General features: G+C 56.0%; 1 protein-coding gene across 2 annotated transcripts in view; it reads right to left on the bottom strand.

Moving 5' to 3' along the window:
• SEMA6C (semaphorin 6C) overlaps positions 1-18357 on the bottom strand; it is a 92464-nt gene that overhangs the window by 30049 nt on the left and 44058 nt on the right. For both annotated transcript variants that reach the window (XM_030542447.1, XM_030542448.1), the window contains exons 3-9: positions 5106-5308; positions 4544-4658; positions 3807-3864; positions 3191-3247; positions 2340-2441; positions 1526-1616; positions 359-481 (exon numbers count right to left, since the gene is read on the bottom strand). In XM_030542447.1, the coding sequence (XP_030398307.1) occupies positions 359-481; positions 1526-1616; positions 2340-2441; positions 3191-3247; positions 3807-3864; positions 4544-4658; positions 5106-5223 (664 nt within the window). In that variant the 5' untranslated portion in view covers positions 5224-5308. The remainder of the gene's footprint in view (positions 1-358; positions 482-1525; positions 1617-2339; positions 2442-3190; positions 3248-3806; positions 3865-4543; positions 4659-5105; positions 5309-18357) is intronic.

Below are 18357 nucleotides of genomic sequence, written 5' to 3'. Positions count from 1 at the left end.
ACGTGGGGGGAAACTGAGGCAAAGGGTGGGGAAGGGGCTTGACAGAGCTAGTAGCAGAGCCAGAGATAGAATCCAGAAGTCCAGTCTCACCTGCTCTAACCACCAGACCTCACTCCCCTCCCAGAGCTGGGAACAGAACCCAAGAGTCCTGGCATCCAGCCCTCTGCTTTAACTACTAATCTATGCTCCCTGCTAGTGCTAAGGTTCCTGCTAGTTCCCTTGATATGAGTCATTTGCTTCCCTGGGAGGGCTCCAAGAGAATCCTGGCTTGGGGGCAAGGCTCCCAAATGTGACCTATTCCTGCTGCTCCCCCGCCCCCTCACCAGCCGGGGCTTACCCACGGCTTCTGGCCCCTCACCTCGCAGCCACTTGGAGTCGTACTTGACGGTGCGGAGCACGGGGCTCCTCTCACCCAGGCTGCGGTAAATCACCGCGTCGCTGGCCTGGAAGTCTGCCACGGTGGCTGAGTACAGGTTCCCGTCTGGGAGGGGGGAGGAAGAATGAGAGAGGGAGGGAGGGAGGGAGGGAGAGAAAAGGGGAGATTAGATACATAGATAATTATAGGAGTGTATGGGATAGATAGATAGATAGATAGATAGATAGATAGATAGATAGATAGATAGATAGATAGATAGATGAGTGTGTATGGGGATAGATAGACAGACAAACAGAGGGGGTGTCTGGGAATGGGACAGATACATTTAGGGTGACCAGACAGCAAATGTGAAAAATCAAGACGGGGGTGGGGGGTAATAGGTAATAGAAAAAGACCCAAAAATCAGGACTGTCCCTATAAAATCAGGACGTCTGGTCACCCTAGACACATTCGACAGCTAGACGTGTAGGAAGGAAGGAAGGAAACATGAGGATGGAACTCAGGAAGCTGTCTAGTGTAATGCAGATTGGCTTGTCCGGGGTTGCCCCACACGTGCCCCGTAGCGCCCAGTCCTGGTAACCTCGGGGCAAGGACTGAGCTGGTCACCATCAAGGATTTATCCCTGGTGAACTGAGCCAACAGGCAGCTTCTGCGAACACTCCCGCGTGTCAACGCACACGTGTCAGAGATGGGTCCCAGCCCCTGCCCCGCAGACCTAGTGCTCCCCGGTGTCAGAATGAAAACCTCTGTGTGGGTCAGAGTTGTGTGCGAACTCCCCCAGCAGCCCCAGAACAACCCTCAGGTCCAGACACCCTGGGGGGAGAACAGGAGTCTGAACCCCAAAGCAACTGACTCAGCTGATGGTGCACAATGTGACAGGACTACAATGCTCACTGACATTACGCTTTGAAGTCTGTGACCAAACAAATGGAGAAGTGGCTTTTCCCCCAGGCAGGCTGGTGTGTCATGACTGGCTGCAGTGTGACCACTTGCCTGTGCAATTGCGTATTCTATGGGGATCAGACCCTCTGTTCTCCCCATGGGGTGTCTGGACCCTGAGTGTCACCCCCGCATCCTGGCACAGCATCTGGAGGTTGGCTGCCCCCCTCAGCCTGTGTCCCACCACCCGCTGAGGGCGCGGCAGCGTACCTGCAAAGAGGGCAACGTTGGTCTGCTTGGCATCGAAGGGGCAGCGGGCCTGGCCATTCAGCTCCTCCCCTTCCTGCTCCAGGCTGCTGATCTGGGAACCAAGGGCCGAGGTGAACTCATGGGCCATGCAGATACCACCCCAGGGCCCTACAGGAGAGCACGTCGCAGCGATGCATGGGGCCCGTCAAGGGAGGGCTGGGCTGGGCTGACCCACACAGATTCTGGGTGGCCTGAGTGCAGCCCATGGAGCTGATGGCCACCACATTACCTTTGGTAGGGAGACACGGCCCATGGGGCCTCCTGCTCTCAGCATGCATTGCCCCACCCTGACCCTGGGGGAATCGGACAAGGCACGCTCATACCTGGCCTGAGGGAAACTCCACTCTGTGGAACCCACTCACTCCTTGGCCTCTCTGCTGAGGCTGCCCACAAGGGGGTGGTTTCTGAGTCCTGGACACCTGGGCTGAGCCCTAGCAAACTCATTTCACCTGGGGGTCACCCAGCAGCCACCTGCCGGCCCGGTCTTTGAGACCTGAGCCTGGATTGGAACCTAAGGGCCCTGCAGCATGATCGTTGGAAGTTCACTGGAGCCTAACCAGATTTGCTCAGGCACTTAGGTCACCAGGAACAGCCCTGAGCGTTTGCAGGGCGCTGAGTGAGAGAGGGATCCAGCCAGCAACCAGTGTCCATCCATCTCCCAAGCCCCACTACCTCAGTCCCCATCTGAGCTCCATGGGGATTGGGCTTGGTCCCCGTGGGGCTCTGTGATGCTGCAGACAGGTCAGTGCGGGGGACGGGTGGGTGGTGCCCTCACCTTGTAAGTCCGGCACACAGGATTGAAGGAGTTCGTCCCGCAGGCAAAGAGGCTCCGATCATTCTTGGGCACCAGCACCTTGATGTAGTTATAGCATTCGTCCTGCGGGGGGTTAGCCATGATCCAAATGAAAGGGGATTGGGGAAGGGGTGGGGGATCTGGCCTTGTGGGGGGGCATGGCTTTGCCTAGCACTGGGAAGGGGGAGGTCTGAGGGGTGAAAGTGGGCTCCCTGGTATAGGGGAAGTGCAATCAGGTGGTAAGGAGGGGCAAAGAAGGGGGCATGGTCAGCTGGCTCTGATGGGGGTGGGGAGTGAGTGACCTGGGGCAGCGCGGGTGTGTAGATCACCCGGCACCAGAACCTGGGCTAAGTGATAAAGAAAGGAGACAGGAACCAGGAGATGTCACATTTCCCTAGCCCCTTCCAGCCTGGAGGATCTCAAAGTGTTTTGGAAGCTTGTGCCTAGAGCACCACTGGAATGCAGCCATCTCTGGGGTGGAGGGCAACATCTGACAGGCACATGGGGTATGGCACAACCCTGCAGGGTGGGGCCCTGAGCCAACCCCCCCGACCGTTGATGCTGTAGATGTCATGGGCTTTGGACTGGGCTCTTAGAGCGCATCTCCCAAGAAGGGGGGATGAATCTCCCAAGGCGCCCAGAGCTGCTCCCTGCTATAGGAGCTCAGAGACCCACAGGGAATGGGCGACAGGGGATGGATCACTTGGTGATCACCTGTTGGCTCCAGGACTTGCACAGGGGCATTTCCAGACTCCAGCTCTCCCCTCTCCCTGGGGTGGCCGAGGAGGGAACATTTGTACGGGAACATCTGGTGGCAGAGCCACATTTCTTACCCGCAGCTTCCCACGCATGGCGCAGTTCTTCATGTCCTGGGTCTTCCAGGTGAGATGCTAGAGAAGGGGTGGGAGAGGCAAAGGAAAGAGGTTAGAAGGGGCACAGAGGTATTCTGGGGGGGAGCATGGGACCCCACAGGCGTCTGGCTAAGGAAGGGAAGGGCAGCATGGCAGTGGAGGTCACAGGATGCTCTGTGGACAACCCCAGCCAGCAGCTTTTAACTCTTGGGGAGGGATAGCTGGGGTTTGAGCATAACTGGGGGAGGGATAGCTCGGTGGTTTGAGCATTGGCCTGCTAAACCCAGGGTTGTGAGTTCAATTCTTGAGGGGGCCATTTAGTGAGCTGGGGTAAAAATCTGTCTGGGGATTGGCCCTGCTTTGAGCAGGGGGTTGGACTAGATACCTCCTGAGGTCCCTTCCAACCCTCATCTTCTATGATTCCTGAGTAGTGTGAGCCAAGAATGCCCAGGCCACTGTTCTAACCCCAGAGGTGAAAAAGAACCCAGGAGTCCTGTTCCCAGCCCCCTGCTCTAAGCACTGCACTCCATTCTGACATGAGGGAAGATTGCCAAACAGTCCCACCCCTCCCCAGTACCATGGCTGCGACTCTCCTTACCCTGTCGGGATAGAACTCCTCTGGGGTCTGGCTGAGGTCAAAGGCATAAACGTGGTCCCTGTGGAGAGAGAGCAGGGAACATGATGATCTCCCGAGCACAGGAGGAAGTAAAAGAACCACGGCTGAGGGCAGGGGGTGTGTGGTGGTGTATGTGAGTGTGCTGTGGTCACATGTGAGGTGTGTGAATGGGCTCTGATTGTTTGAGGGGACCCTGGGAGGGATGGGACCGTGCTGTGTGTGTGAGGCCATGTGCACCCTGCGGGGTGCGGGAGGGGATGCATGCACTGTGGCTGGGTGAAGGGCGTGTGCACACTGTGCTTGTGCGAGAGGCATGGGAGGTCTGTTCTGTGGCTGTGAGGGTGTGGGACGGGGTGTGCTCACACTGCTGTTGTGCAAGGGCCGGGGCAGGTTTGTGCTGTAGTTGTGATGATGTGGGAGGGGGTGTGCTCACTCCAGCTGGGTGAGAGGCATGGGCACAGGTGGCTGGGCGAGGGGGTGAGCACACATGGTTGGGTGAGGGGCGTGCACACACAGCTGATTTAGGGGCGTAGACACAGCTGGGTGAGGGGTGTATGTACACACAGCTGATTGACGGGTGTGCACACGGCTGATCAAGGGGTGTGGACACACGTCTAGGCGAGGGGCCTGTGCACACTGGCATCTGAGCGAGGGGTGTAGGGCCCCCGTGCTGCACCTGGGATGCCCTGGCACGATGCCCCCTGGGGGCCGTCTCTCACCGCGCGGCGATGAAGAGCGTCTGGTTGAGCCGCAGCATCCTCTGGAAGTCCAGGCCGAGCTGGGCCGTGTCATTGTCGCCGGTGAGGCCTCGGAAGCAGGGGTACATGGACGTCGCTGGTGGCAGAGAATAGGGCGGCCATTATATGCTTCCACCTCCCCTAGCATGGGGTCCCCCCCCCCGCACGATGGCCACCAGTGACATCCCAGCCCAGCAGCTGAGGAGAACCCCATAGTGTCCTTCATACATCACCCCCCACACCCCACTTATAGACCCTGTTCCATTCCAGACTTGGGGAGACACCCCAGCCCAGGAAGGGGGCCATCCCATTTGCTCTCCCTCTGATCTGATGGGGAGGGGGGGACATGTCGTGGCCCTGGCAGCAGGCCATGTGGTCTAGCAGCCATGGCCACGGCCACTATGTGGCTCGCCCAGTGTCCTGTCCTGCAGGCAGCTGCCTCGGGCGACATGAGCGTGGCAGGTCTCAGCCCAGGCCCGTGGCTCGACAGCTGTGGCTCCCTGCTCCGGAGGGCAGCGTGGAGGGCGCAACCGGGCTGGCTTACTCGGCAGGCCCACGGTGCTGAGGGGAGCGAGGTCCTTGGGGAAGGAGAGCGCGGATGGCAGCAGGCATCGGCCCAGCAGGAGGAGCAGAGCAGCCGCAGCAGGGCAGGAGGAGGGCATCCTCGTGGCCTTCCCAGCCGGAGAGCAGAGCGGAACCGGCTGGGCCTTACGACTGGACCATCACTCGCTCGCCCATCAGCAGGCCCTGCGGAGACAGGGGTGGGGGGGGCTGTCACTGTCACATCAATCTTGGAGCCCACGCTGCTGGCTCCATGCAGCTCCTCCTCCTCCTCTCCAGAACATGGAGGCGCCCCCCCCCCATGCCTCACAAGCTCTCGTTCCACCCCAGAGCCAGGGCGGGGTGAACAAAGGGGCTGTGCCAACGGAGCTGGCGCCGGGGGAGCTTCCCACACGTTCTGCCTCCCTGCTGACGCGCTCCAGCCCTGCCTTCCGGGCACCCCCTCTTCTTAAGCTAGCACCCCCCTCGGGTTGCTTCTGGTTGATGCCTCGTGGGGCATGGCACAGGAAGGACGGAGGTTAATACGTCCTAATCAGGGACAGGGCTCTGAAGAGAGGGTGCTGTGCAGACAGAGAGGCCTGGGGTGCAGGGCAGCTAACACTGGGTCAGTCCAACCGGGCACAGTGGGGAGGGAATGGGACACACACGGGTACCGTGAGTCAGGCTGGGCTGGCTCCAGAAAAGCCGGTAAAGCCAAATGGAAGCAAAATGGTCAATCCACGCCCACAACATCCGTCCCCCCACCCCACAACAAAAAATTAATTTAAGAGTCTATTGGTAACAGCAGAGTCAAAGGGCCAATCGGAGGGAAAGGCAGATACAGGCAATTTGCCAGCATTGACTCACTAAAGCCCACAGCATCCCTGTGAAGGCATCAGCACTTCATTATACAAATGGGGAAACTGAGGCAGGCGGGGGGGTGACTGCCCCAGGTCGTATATCCGGTCAGCTGCAAATCTTGGGAAAGAACCCTTAACCACTAGATCACACTCCCCTTCCCTAGAGCCCAGAAACCCTGACTCCTACGTCCTTGCTCTAACCATTGGATTACACTCCCCTGCCAGAGCTGGAGAGAGAAGCCAGGAGTCCTGACTCCCAGACCCTCCTGCTTTGCCCCTAGACCCTGCTGCCCAACCAGGACTGCAAACAGAACCCAGGAGGCTGGATGCCCAGACCTTGTAGCCTGATTCTTATTTACATTAAGACTTCATTGTGCCCCCTGGCAGCATAATGGGTCCATAAAAGGAGCATCAGCTTAATTTACCCATTTTAAGGCCTTTTCATTTTGTTCTGGCTTTCCCAGCCCACCCACTTCCCCGCTCTAACCACTAGACACCATGCCCAATGCCAAGGGGTCCTACAAGCAGCCACATGGGATTGGGGGATGCTGAGGACTGCTGAAAACTCAGGCCTGTTCCGGCAGGAGCACAGAAATCCCTGCCGAGGGTGCACTCGTTCTCGACGTGGGGGCTCTGGGAGCGCGGGCTCCACCCCAGCGGGGATGGGCAGGGGTGTGAACACCCCCCTCCCCCAGCTTCCACTTTGTGCTGCGGTCTGGAGCTCTTCCCAGGCCAGGTTATAACCAGGGTACCAGACCCTCACCCGGCCCCGCCCGCATATGGGGTTTGCAAGCATTAGGGAGCAGCAGCTGGGGCAAGGGGTCGAGTTACAATGGGAGCTGCAGCCTCAGATCTGGGTTGTAGGGGGAGGAAGGGAGCAATCAGAGGGGGAAGAACATAGGGGCGGGGGAGAAGCAACCCCATTTCTCCCCCTCCCCCAATGCCAGAGGACCCACACCTCTTCCCCAATCCCCTTTCAGTTGGATCATGGCAAACCCCCTACATCAAGGTGCTGCTGCATGAAGTAGTAACAACAGCCCAAATACATGGTTTCTGCCTTCAGCACTCCCACCGAAAACCTGCTCCAGAACCACTGATACCTGGGCGTGCGTAAGGCGCCTGTGTGTGTGAGTGTAACCCTGTGTGTGTGAATGTATGTGTAAGCGGTGCGTGCTATGCAGACCGCTGCGTGTGTGTGTAATGGTTGTGTATGGGTATACCAGTGAGTGTGTATACCTGTATGTGAGCGGGTGTGGGGGGCGTGTAAGGGGTGTCTGCATATAACTCTGTGTGTGAGATGTATAAAATGTGTGTGAGTCTATGTTTATATGTCGTGTGTACAGGCTGTGTGTGAGGGCTGTGGGGGATGTATAAGGTGTATATGTGTCTATGTAAACCTGTGTGTGTAAAGATTGTGTGTGTATACCTGTGAGCGGGTGTATAAGAGGTGTGTGTGAGTCTATGTATAAGCGTGTGTGTGTAGGCTGTGTGTGAGGGGTGTATAAGGGGAGTTTTAAAAGCTGTGTGTGTGAGGGGGTGTTGGAGTGTATAAGAGCTGTGTGGGAGTGGAAAAGGGGGTGTATAGACTGTGTGTGAGGAAGTGTACAAGGACTGTGTGTGTGCAGGGCGTGGGGGTGTAAAAGGGCTGTGTGTGAGGGGATGTGAAGGTGTATATGGACTTTGTGTGGGAGGGGATTTGAGGGTGTATAAGGATTTTGTGAGAGGGGGTGTGAGAGTGTATAAGGGGGGTGTATGGACTGGGGGGTGTACAAGGACTGTGTGTGCAGGGCATGGGGGTGTAAAAGGGGTGTGTGTGAGGGGGTGTGGGAGTGTATAAGGGGGGTGTATGGGCTGGGGGGGTGTACAAGGACTGTGTGCGCAGGGCATGGGGGTGTAAAGGAGTGTGGGGGGAGATGTGAGTGTATAAGGACTGTGTGTCAGAGGGGATGTGGGAGTGTATAAGGGGGTGTATGGGCTGGGGGGGTGTACAAGGACTGCGTGTGTGTGCAGGGTGTGGGGGTGTAAAAGGGGGATGTACGGCCTGTGGGGGTGGGTGTACAAGGACTGGAGCGTGAGGGTGTAAAAGGTGTGTGTGTACAAGGAGTGTGTGTGAGAGGTGTGATGGAGCCTCTCCCCATCTACACACCCCAGGAGAGCCACACTCTGGGCTGCCAATTAGCAGGCCCTGCCCACAGGGCCTTCCCCGGGGTGCAGCGGGCACCCAGTGCCCCGGAGCACAGGCAGGTGATGGCGTCAGTGCCAAGTGGCGCTGACGGGCGCTGACGCATGTTGGCTCTTGCGGGAGCCTCAGAAAATCTCTCCGGTAATTCCAGGATGGAGCCCGAGATGATTCCCCACCCTCCAGAGTTCCCACGCAGGCAGGATGTGGGGTCCCCACCCCCCCGGAGGGCTCCCCAGACCACAGGCAAGGGGGGGTAGAGACTAGCCAACTGGGGGGGCACATGGGGGTGCTACTGCAAAGGCCAGCTCAGCAGCAGTTTGGAGCAGAGCCCCAGACAGACGGACACACGTTTTAAAAGGAAAAACGTGACAACAAACTCTGACCACTAGACCCAACTCCCCTCCCAGAGCTCCTTCCCAGCACTGAAAATAGAACCCAGGAGTCCTGACTCCCAGTCCCCTCCCCCCTGCTCACACCATGAGAAACCACTCCCGGCCTAGAGCGGGACGAACCCAGGAGTCCTGGCTGCCAGTCACCTGTCCTAACCACTGCTCCATGCCACCTGCTATCTCGGCGCTGTGCCCCTTTCCCCTTGGGCCGTGGGAGGAGTCGGAGATCTGCCCCAGGAAGGGGAAATTGCCACCAAAGCCCAATTAATGCCCAACACGATGACAGTTACAGGGAGACTTGTGGGGTGGGCTGGGGGGGGACCCCGTTCCAGGGCGGTTTTCCAGCCGGGAGCCAAGTGCCAGGCTTTAGAAATAACCTGGCGCGGTCAGGTCGGGGTGGTAAGCCGTGATTAGCCAGGGATGGCAGTTTGTGCTGCCGGATTTATAGGGAGCGGAGGGGCTGGGGTCCCGGTTCAGGGCAGCGGGGGTTAGCTGCAGGGGAGGGGAGACAGCACTGGGGAAGGAAGGAAGGAAGAGAAAAGAGGAGAAAAGGAGGCGCTAGGGACAGAGAGATGGAGGGAAGCTGGGCTGAGTGTGAGAGAGAGGAGCGGGGAGGGGTGTGAGTATGGAAATGACTGGGAAATGAGAGTGGGTGTGGGTGTGGGTGTGTGTCCAGGAAGGATGAGGCTGTGTGTGTGTGTATTCTGATAGGGGCAATGCATAGTGTGTGTGTGTGTGTGTCTGCGTGTGCGCACAGCTGCGGGGGCAATGCATGGTGTGAGTGTGTGTGTGTATCCAGGAAGGAGGAGACTGTATATGCGTGTGTGTAGTCAGGCAGGGGCAATGCATAGTGTGTGTGTGCGTCTGCAGCTATGGGGGCAATGCATGGTGTGTGTATCCAGGCAGCGGGATTCATGGCGTGTGGGGGCTGTAGCTGGGCAGGGACAATACATGGAGGGGATTACTGGAGGGGCGGGGTGATGCATGGAGTGTGTGTGTGTATCCAGGAAGGATGAGGCACTGTGTGTGTGTGTGTGTAGAGTCAGGCAGGGGCGATGCATAGTGTGTGTGTCTGCAGCTGTGGGGACAATGCATGGGGTGTGTGTGTTTGTATGTGTGTGCGCGCGCATGTGTTTAGGCAGCGGGATGCACGGCATGTGGGGGTGTAGCTGGGTAGGGACTAGGGTGACCAGACGTCCCGATTTTATAGGGACAGCCCCAATTTTGGGGTCTTTTTGTTATATAGGCTCCTATTACCAGTCACCCCATCCTGATTTTTCACATGTGCTGTCTGATCACCCTAGCAGGGACAATGCATGGAGGGGATTACTGATGCATGGTGTGCGTGTGTGGGTGTGTCCAGGAAGGATGAGGCTCTGTGTGTGTGTGTGTGTGTGTGTGTGGAGTCAGGCAGGGGAAATGCATAGTGTGTGTCTGCAGCTGCGGGGGCAATGCATGGGATATGTGTGTGTGTGTGTGTGTGTGTCTAGGTGTGGGGGTGGGATGAATGGAACACCATTTCAAGGACCCAGGCCCGTAGCTCCGGCTCCGGCTCCGGGTCCTGGCACTCCAGCCCTGTGCCCTCGGAGGCTGCTGGGGTGGCCGGGCTGGAGTGCCAGGACCTGGCGTGGTGCTGGCCATGCTGATGGGCTGCCTGGGCTGTGGGCTCTCTGCAGTCCAACAGCAACACCCAGTGAGTGGGGAGGGCTGGAGCCACTCACCTGCCAGGAGCCTGGTGCCTTTAGCAGAGCACCTGGGCTCCAACCCAGGGCTCCATCTCACTGTGAATCCCAGTGCGCCCCTGGGCACGGGCCCCATCCCGCCCCTGCCCTGTGAATCTGCCCCCACACAGAATGCACTAGCAGCTGAGCAGCACAGCACCCACCACACCTGGGGGCCCGAGGTTTGGTCAGGGGTCAGCCCCCCACCCTCCTGTTGCCATCACCTCCTGGATGCAGGCAACATCTGTGAGAGTGCAGACAACAGCTGTCATTCCCATCACCTACATGCCCCGTCCATGTATCCATCCCTCCACCACCTAACAACCCTCTATGTATCCATCCATCCCTCCATCCCCTACACACCCCTCCATGTACCCATCCATCCCTCCATCCCCTACACACCCCTCCATGTACCCATCCATCCCTCCATCCCCTACACACCCCTTCATGTACCCATCCATCCCTCCATCCCCTACACACCCCTCCATGTACCCATTCATCCCTCCATCCCCTACACACCCCTCCATGTATCCATCGATCCCTCCATCCCCTACACACCAGTCCATGTGTCCATCGATCCCTCCATCCCCTACACACCCCTCCATGTATCCATCGATCCCTCCATAGCCCTCCACAGATCCAACCATCCCTTCCATCACCTACACACCCCTCCATCCAGTCTTCCATCCAATGCCATAATACCCTATATATACACATCCATCACGATGCACAACCTTCCCTTTCTCCCTTCAGTCCTGTGCCATAAACACCCGCCCTCCTTCCGTCCATCCACCCTGCTCTGTACATACCGCTCCATGGATCCCCGGATTTCCTTCATCACTGGCTATCCAGTGCCACATGCATCCGTTCATCCTGACATGTACCCTTCCTCGATTCCCGCATGCATTCATCTAACCTACCTCTCAGGACACCTGCTTCTCTGTCTACCTATCCATCCAGTGCCTTACGTGAGCCTCTCTCCATCCACCTATTATCCTACATGCTTCTCTACCTACGGGTTTTTCGGGAGAGCTTGCAGGCAGGAGGATCAGGCCCCTGTGTCTTCATAACAACCTAATTCTTGCTCAGATGGGGAGCTGGGGAGTGTGCGTGGGAGGAGTGGGGGGTGAGCAGGGGCTGGGAAGAGGAGAATGATTTAAGCTCGTCAGCCGGTTTGCAAGTCCCAGCACCCCATCGCCTCCCGTCAGCCCGAGCTCCCTGCTGCACTGCTAATTATGACGAGCTGCACCATCCCAATCACCTGCTAATTGGAAGTTGGGACTGATTAGCTGTAATCTGATTGTGATGAGGCACCAGGTTAGAACAAAGACAGGCTGCCAGGCCGGTCACTTTCTTGGCCAGTAGCCGGGAGGCGTTGGGGGGGGGAGAACCTGGCACCCTGAAGACGCCCCCCACTGTCGGGCGTCGTCTCAGCCACGCCCTGCTACTCCTTGCCATTTACTCAATGGAGCCGGCGCACGGTCCCCCAAAGTGGGGTGAGGGGACCTGGACTCCGGAGTGGAAGGAAGTATGGTCACTCGGCTTGGACTCTTGATCATGAAGAAAGCTGAGCTGATGCACTGGAGCACAATGCGTAGCCAGGAGCCCTTTGCCAACAGGGGAAACATCCAGGCCTAATCACAAAACTCCATTAGCACCCAGGTCCGGTTGCTCAGTCACACATATCACTCCCCCACAGCTAACAAGAGGCCCCAGGCTCCTCATGGAGGCAGGGGACCTGGGTTCTCATCCCAGCTCGGCCACCTGCCAGAGAACATTGGGCTGGAGAACCCGTCCACTCTCTGTGCCTCAGTTTCCCCTCCCCTGCATCCATCTGTTTAGCTTGGGAGGGCTTTGAGGCAGGGATTGTCTCTCGCTCCACATCTGTCAAGTGCCCGGCACAATAGGGCCCCTACCTGAGTTGCTGCCATAATGTAACTAAGTAGTTGTAAAAGCCAGGAAATCCTGGTTTAAACCACCAGCAGCAATTTCTCCGGAACCCTGTTAACTGTCCTGCATCCACGCTAACCCCAGTGAAATGGAGCAGCTGCGGTCTCAGTGCTGAGAATAAGCAGCGGGAGCTGGGCAAACCCTTGAGCCACATGGCTTCTCTGTTCGCATCTCAACTGCGCCCTGGTAACAGGGGGGATGGATGCAGCAAACCTCAGGCCCGGCTGGGGCGAAAGCTTCTAAATGGGCCGTTTATCGGCCTTTTCCAGGAAGTCTCAGCAGGCTCCTGCGGGAGGCTCACTGCATTTTGCTGTTCTTGTCTCCCAGCGCCTGTTCTTCCTGGTGATTGAGTTACAATGAAAATACACACGGCGCCGGGACTGATCATATGGCTCCCTCGTGAGTGACTGAGCTGAGAATTCGTCCCCCTCCCCCCTCGCTCACTGCCTGTCAGCAGCCAGGAGAACGCTGGTTATGAACCTCCAGCCCGCACTGAAGGAGAGGGGAGTCAAATCACCCCACTGACATGGCTTGCCAGCTTAGCTGTATGTCACTGCCTGGAGACAGCCGAGGGCCTAGTTAACATCCTGCATAAGCTTTGGTACAGTTAGGATGGCTAACCTTCAGCAGTGATGCCTAGCGGGAGGATCATTACCCTGGGACTCAGGAGGCCTGAGTTTTAGACCCACCTCTACCACTAGACTGCTGGGTGACCTTGGGCAAGTCCTTTCCCTGCCCCTGTGCCTCAGTTTCCCCATCTGTGAAACGGGGATAACAGTACCGACCTCCTTTGTAAAGCGCATTGAGATCTGTGGAAAGGCGCTATTAAAGGGTGTCAGAATGTACACAGTTTTCTCCAGATCCAGTCTGATTTCTTTTACGGGAAGCATGACGGTAGCAGGGAATGCCCCCCTGCTGAGATCCGAGCCCCATTGTGCCAGGCGCTGCACAGACAGAGCAGAGCACATCCCTGCTCCAGAGGGATCCCAGCCCAAACACATAAAGGGACAAACGGGAGCTGAGGCCTGGGATGCACAGGGTGTTTCTGCAGCTTCTACAGACATCCCCGAGCTGGCTTTAATCTCGCGAAGCTGTGGCAGGATGGACTTCTACGTGGGCAACTAGCCCACGCTGATTACCCAGTGGGGTTGGGGGGGGACTTGCACAGCTGCTGCCAGGGCTTCTCTGCTCCAGCACCCGAGCAAGCCCCAGGAAATCTAGCTGGGGTACGTTTACACACGCTGCAGTCACCCCACGACTGCAGTCTAGGACAAGAGACAGCAGGTGGAGACAGCCCGGGGAGACGATATTGGGCCAGCATGAGGGGCAGTGAGATCTGCTTCTGCAAAGCTGGTCAGATCCCTTCCCTGGATCCTATTCCAATGAGGAGCCGATCCCAGGTGCTGTGAAGCCAGCACAGTCTATGAAAAGCCATGAATTTGGCAGGGGGGGGAGACAGACGGCAAAGACGCGTTTTAAATATAGACCGAAAATGAATTTCTTCCCCGAGCTCCGTGCTGCGACTGTTACCATTCCCAGAATCCCAGCGAGGTGTGTGCCAAGATCTCCTTTGTCAGCACGGCCCAGCAGGTGAGAAGGAGACCGGGGCGGATTTATTTACATTTGATAAACTGACGTTCCAGCCGATTTATAATTAGACTGATGGGGAAGGGGCCCTTTTATGTTTTCAACACCATTTAAAAATAGATGGTGAGTAACATGGAGAGAAGGTTTCTTTTTACCCCAGGGAACAGAGTAGCCAGGACTCAGCCCTCCCTGCTATGGCTGGCCCAGGCCGTGGGCTGCGGAGTGATACACACCGGGGGATTGCAAAGGTGGGTGAGGATCATTTTTCACACTTGACAGATGGAGAAAAATGAGGCAGAGAGATGGGAAGTGACTTACCCAGCAAGGAATCAGCAGAGCTCGGTACAGAGCCTGGGAGTCTTGAGCCACCATTCCCTGTGCTAACCACTAGATCACACTGCCTCCTATGGCTGGGAATAGAAACCAGGAGTCCTGGCTCCCAGTATCCCCTACTCTGATGACTAGATTCCCCTCCCCTCTCACAGGTGTGAAGAGACTAGCAGTCCTGACTCTGAGCCCCTCCTATTCTACCAACTAGGCCACACACCTTTCCAGAACCAGGACTAGAACCCAGGAGTCCTGCTGCTACAGCCTGCCTACTCTAACCCACAGCAAGGAACAGAACCCAGGAGTCCTGCTGCTAAGGCCTACCTACTCTAACCCACAGCAAGGAACAGAACCCAGGAGTCCTGCTGCTAAGGCATGGGATAAAAGGGAAGGTCCTTTCATGGACTGAGAACTGGTTAAAAGACAGGGAACAAAGGTAGGAATTAATGGTAAATTCTCAGAATGGAGAGGGGTAACTAGTGGTGTTCCCCAAGGGTCAGTCCTAGGATCAATCCTATTCAATTTATTCATAAATGATCTTGAGAAAGGGGTAAATAGTGAGGTGGCAAAGTTTGCAGATGATACTAAACTGCTCAAGATAGTTAAGACCAAAGCAGACTGTGAAGAACTTCAAAAAGATCTCACAAAACTAAGTGATTGGGCAACAAAATGGCAAATGAAATTTAATGTGGATAAATGTAAAGTGATGCACACTGGAAGAAATAACCCCAACTATACATACAATATGATAGGGGCTAATTTAGCTACAATGAGTCAGGAAAAAGATCTTGGCGTCATCATGGATAGTTCTCTGAAGATGTCCACGCAGTGTGCAGCGGCGGTCAAAAAAGCAAACAGGATGTTAGGAATCATTAAAAAGCGGATAGAGAATAAGACTGAGAATATATTATTGCCCTTATATAAATCCATGGTACGCCCACATCTCGAATACTGTGTACAGATGTGGTCTCCTCACCTCAAAAAAGACATTCTAGCACTAGAAAAGGTTCGGAAAAGGGCAACTAAAATGATTAGGGGTTTGGAGAGGGTCCCATATGAGGAAAGATTAAAGAGGCTAGGCCTCTTCAGCTTGGAAAAGAGGAGACTAAGGTGGGATATGACAGAAGTATATAATATCATGAGTGATGTTGAGAAAGTGGATAAGGAAAAGTTATTTACTTATTCCCATAATACAAGAACTAGGGGTCACCAAATGAAATTAACAGGCAGCAGGTTTAAAACAAATAAAAGGAAGTTCTCCTTCACGCAGTGCACAGTCAATTTGTGGAACTCCCTACCTGAGGAGGTTGTGAAGGCTAGGACTATAACAGTGTTTAAAAGGGAACTGGACAAATTCATGGTGGCTAAGTCCATAAATGGCTATTAGCCAGGATGGGTAAGGAATGGTGTCCCTAGCCTCTGTTTGTCAGAGGATGGAGCTGGATGGCAGGAGAGAGATCACTTGATCATTGCCTGTTAGCGTCACTCCCTCTGGGGCACTTGGCATTGGCCACTGTCGTTAGACAGATACTGGGCTGGATGGACCTTTGGTCAGACCCGGTACGGCCAGTTCTTATGTTCTTAAGGCCTGCCTACTGTAACCCACAGCAAGGAGTCCTGGCTCCCAATCCCATCCTACCTGTAACCCACTACACCTCACTCCCCTCCCAGAGCAGGGAACAGAACCCAGGAGTCCTGGCTCCCTGTCCTCTGCACTACAACCTCATGGGCAGCCTAAGGGTGTTGGACTCATGCCAGTCCTACCAACTCCCTCGGTGAGTTTTGTGCCAGTCACCCCCAGTGTAACATTAACCCCCATTTCAGAAGCTGAGCAATTGGGGGGGGGGAACTAGGGCCCCAAATGCCTATGAATTTAGAGCAAACTGTACAGAGCTGCCGCTGGGGGGAGCCCCACTGCTTGGGGGCTGTATAACACTGGGCAGCACAAAGCGCTAGAGAGAGGGATGGAACAATCCTGGGCCAGATCCTGACCCTACTAGGCCTGATCCGTGGCCAATATCCCATCACATTTCATGGGAGCAGCCCTGGTTCCTAGAGGGTGCATCAGGATCCTCTGTCTCCGGGCCCTGGAACTCGCCATGGGGTGAAATGAGTTGGGGGAGGGGGGACCTTGGGCCAGTCGCCACGTCCCCAAACGCTCCCAGAAGATTCATCATTCAACCAGTCCCCGATTTGGGAAGGGAGTGAGATGTAGTGGGTTAGAGGCTGGATGGGATTGGGAGCCAAGACTCCTGGGTTCTATTGCTTTCTGTGGGTTAAAGTAGGCAGGTCTTACCAGCCCCTCCCAGCCATAGCTCTCCCCCACCAAAGGGATTTAAATAACAAGACTGAACCCAAAGATCCCTGGCGCTACCATGCCAGCTGCCCACTCGCTCTGCAGGCACGTTCTACCCCTTCTTCCGCCCCCCGCCTGGTGGCTGTCTTGTCTGTACAGCACCTGGCACAAGGAGGCCCTGTTCTCAGTTGGAAACCAGGTGCTCCAGTCATAAACAAGCTCCCCTGTGGATGAACAGAGTTGTTAAGCTGGAACCTTTCGTAGCAATTACTGGCTTAGGCGCTAATCTAGCCGGGAGCCTGCATCTGCCAGTGGCTGGCATCAGATGGAAGAGGATGGCATAAAAAGCCCTGCAGGAGGTAGGGTAACCTGCCCCCCCTAGTTAGAACTGGAGACCGTTTTTCTCATCTAAGCAAAGGCCTCTCTGCTTTGGCTCTTCCCCATGGTACCCGGGGAGGCGTGTGACCTGATCTCAGTCTAGCTCTGCAGGGTGGAGGAGGTGTTGGGTTTTTTCCCCTTGTGCCATAAAAACATGTCATCATTTTAAAGCCCGGGCGAAGGGAAGGGAAGGGGCGAGGAAAAGCACAAATGCGAAGGACGACCCCCCGATAGGCTGAGAAATGGTTGAAACGGCAGTGCTGTCATGCCATCTGTCTGCCTGGGTGGCACTATAAATAGGCCAGGAACGAGCCTGGCTCAGATGCCAGCGAGCTGCTGTGATTGACGGGAGAGCTGCCAGACAGTGGCGGAGGGGGACAGGGTGGCTCTGCACACATGGCCTTTCACCTCTGAGGCTAGGGCTGGAGATTTCCCACTGGAGCCTTGGGCTCCTCTGTTTGCATCTGCTGTCTCTTCTCTTAGACTGTGAGCTCTTTGGGGCAGCGATCGTCTGTTTCTTCTGGGCTTGTACAGTGCCTAGCGCCATGGGGTCTAGGCCATGACTGGGGCCTCAAGGCACTGCCATAATATATCTAATAGATAATGTACAGCACCTGGCACCATGGGGTCTGGGCCATGATTGGGGCTCCTTGGTGCTACCATAATACACCTAATAGATAATGTACAGCACCTGGCACCATGGGGTCTAGGCCATGATTGGGGCTCCTAGCTGCTACCATAATACACCTAATAGATAATGTACAGCACCTGGCACCACGGGGTCTGGGCCATGATTGGGGCTCCTAGGTGCTACCATAATACACCTAATAGATAATGTACAGCACCTGGTACCATGGGGTCTGGACCATGATTGGGGTTCCTAAGTGTTCCCATAATACACCTAATAGATAATATACAGCGCCTAGCTCCATGGGGGTCTGATCCATGACTGTAGCTTCTTAGTGCTACCAAAATACACCTAATAGATAATAATAATAACTCAATAGCAGGCAAACTTTCTCTCTGTGTGGGTCACTGCCTTCAATGGAAATGCTTAGATGGGGCACAGGCATCCTCTTCCATGGCAGAGGACTCAGGGCAGCTGTGTGTACTGGTGGGTGGGTCACTAGGTTAGGCTGTGGGAGCTGTGAGTTCCAGACACAGCCCTGCAATCTTGGGCCAATCACTCCCCCACATGGTGCCTCAGTTTCCTCTCCTGGCCTGTCTCTATTTTCACTGTAAGCTCTTTGGGGCAGGGGCAGTCTCTGCGTTTGTACAGTGCTGGGCACAATGTGCCCCCTCCCCCCCAGATGCTACTGCAGCACAAATAACAAGGCCCTGGCACCAGCGGGTGACAATCCGGCGCTGACTGTGCCCCCCGGTGGGCAGGTGCCGCAAAGAGGCCAAGGATGGAATGGGCCACCAAGTGTGAGCTCCTCTCCCTGTATCACAGGGCAACTCGCTGGGGTAGAACCAGGGCATTCAAAGGACCCACATATGGTTTCTAAGAGCTGCTTGATCAAATCAGACCACGGGGCAGTAGTTTAGCACCTACTCTCGTCACAC

This window comes from Gopherus evgoodei, chromosome 24 (assembly GCF_007399415.2).
Source record: "Gopherus evgoodei ecotype Sinaloan lineage chromosome 24, rGopEvg1_v1.p, whole genome shotgun sequence".
NCBI classification, from domain to species: Eukaryota; Metazoa; Chordata; order Testudines; family Testudinidae; genus Gopherus; species Gopherus evgoodei.
Note: the sequence above shows the minus strand (reverse complement) of the source record. Positions and strands in the feature narration are given on the sequence as shown.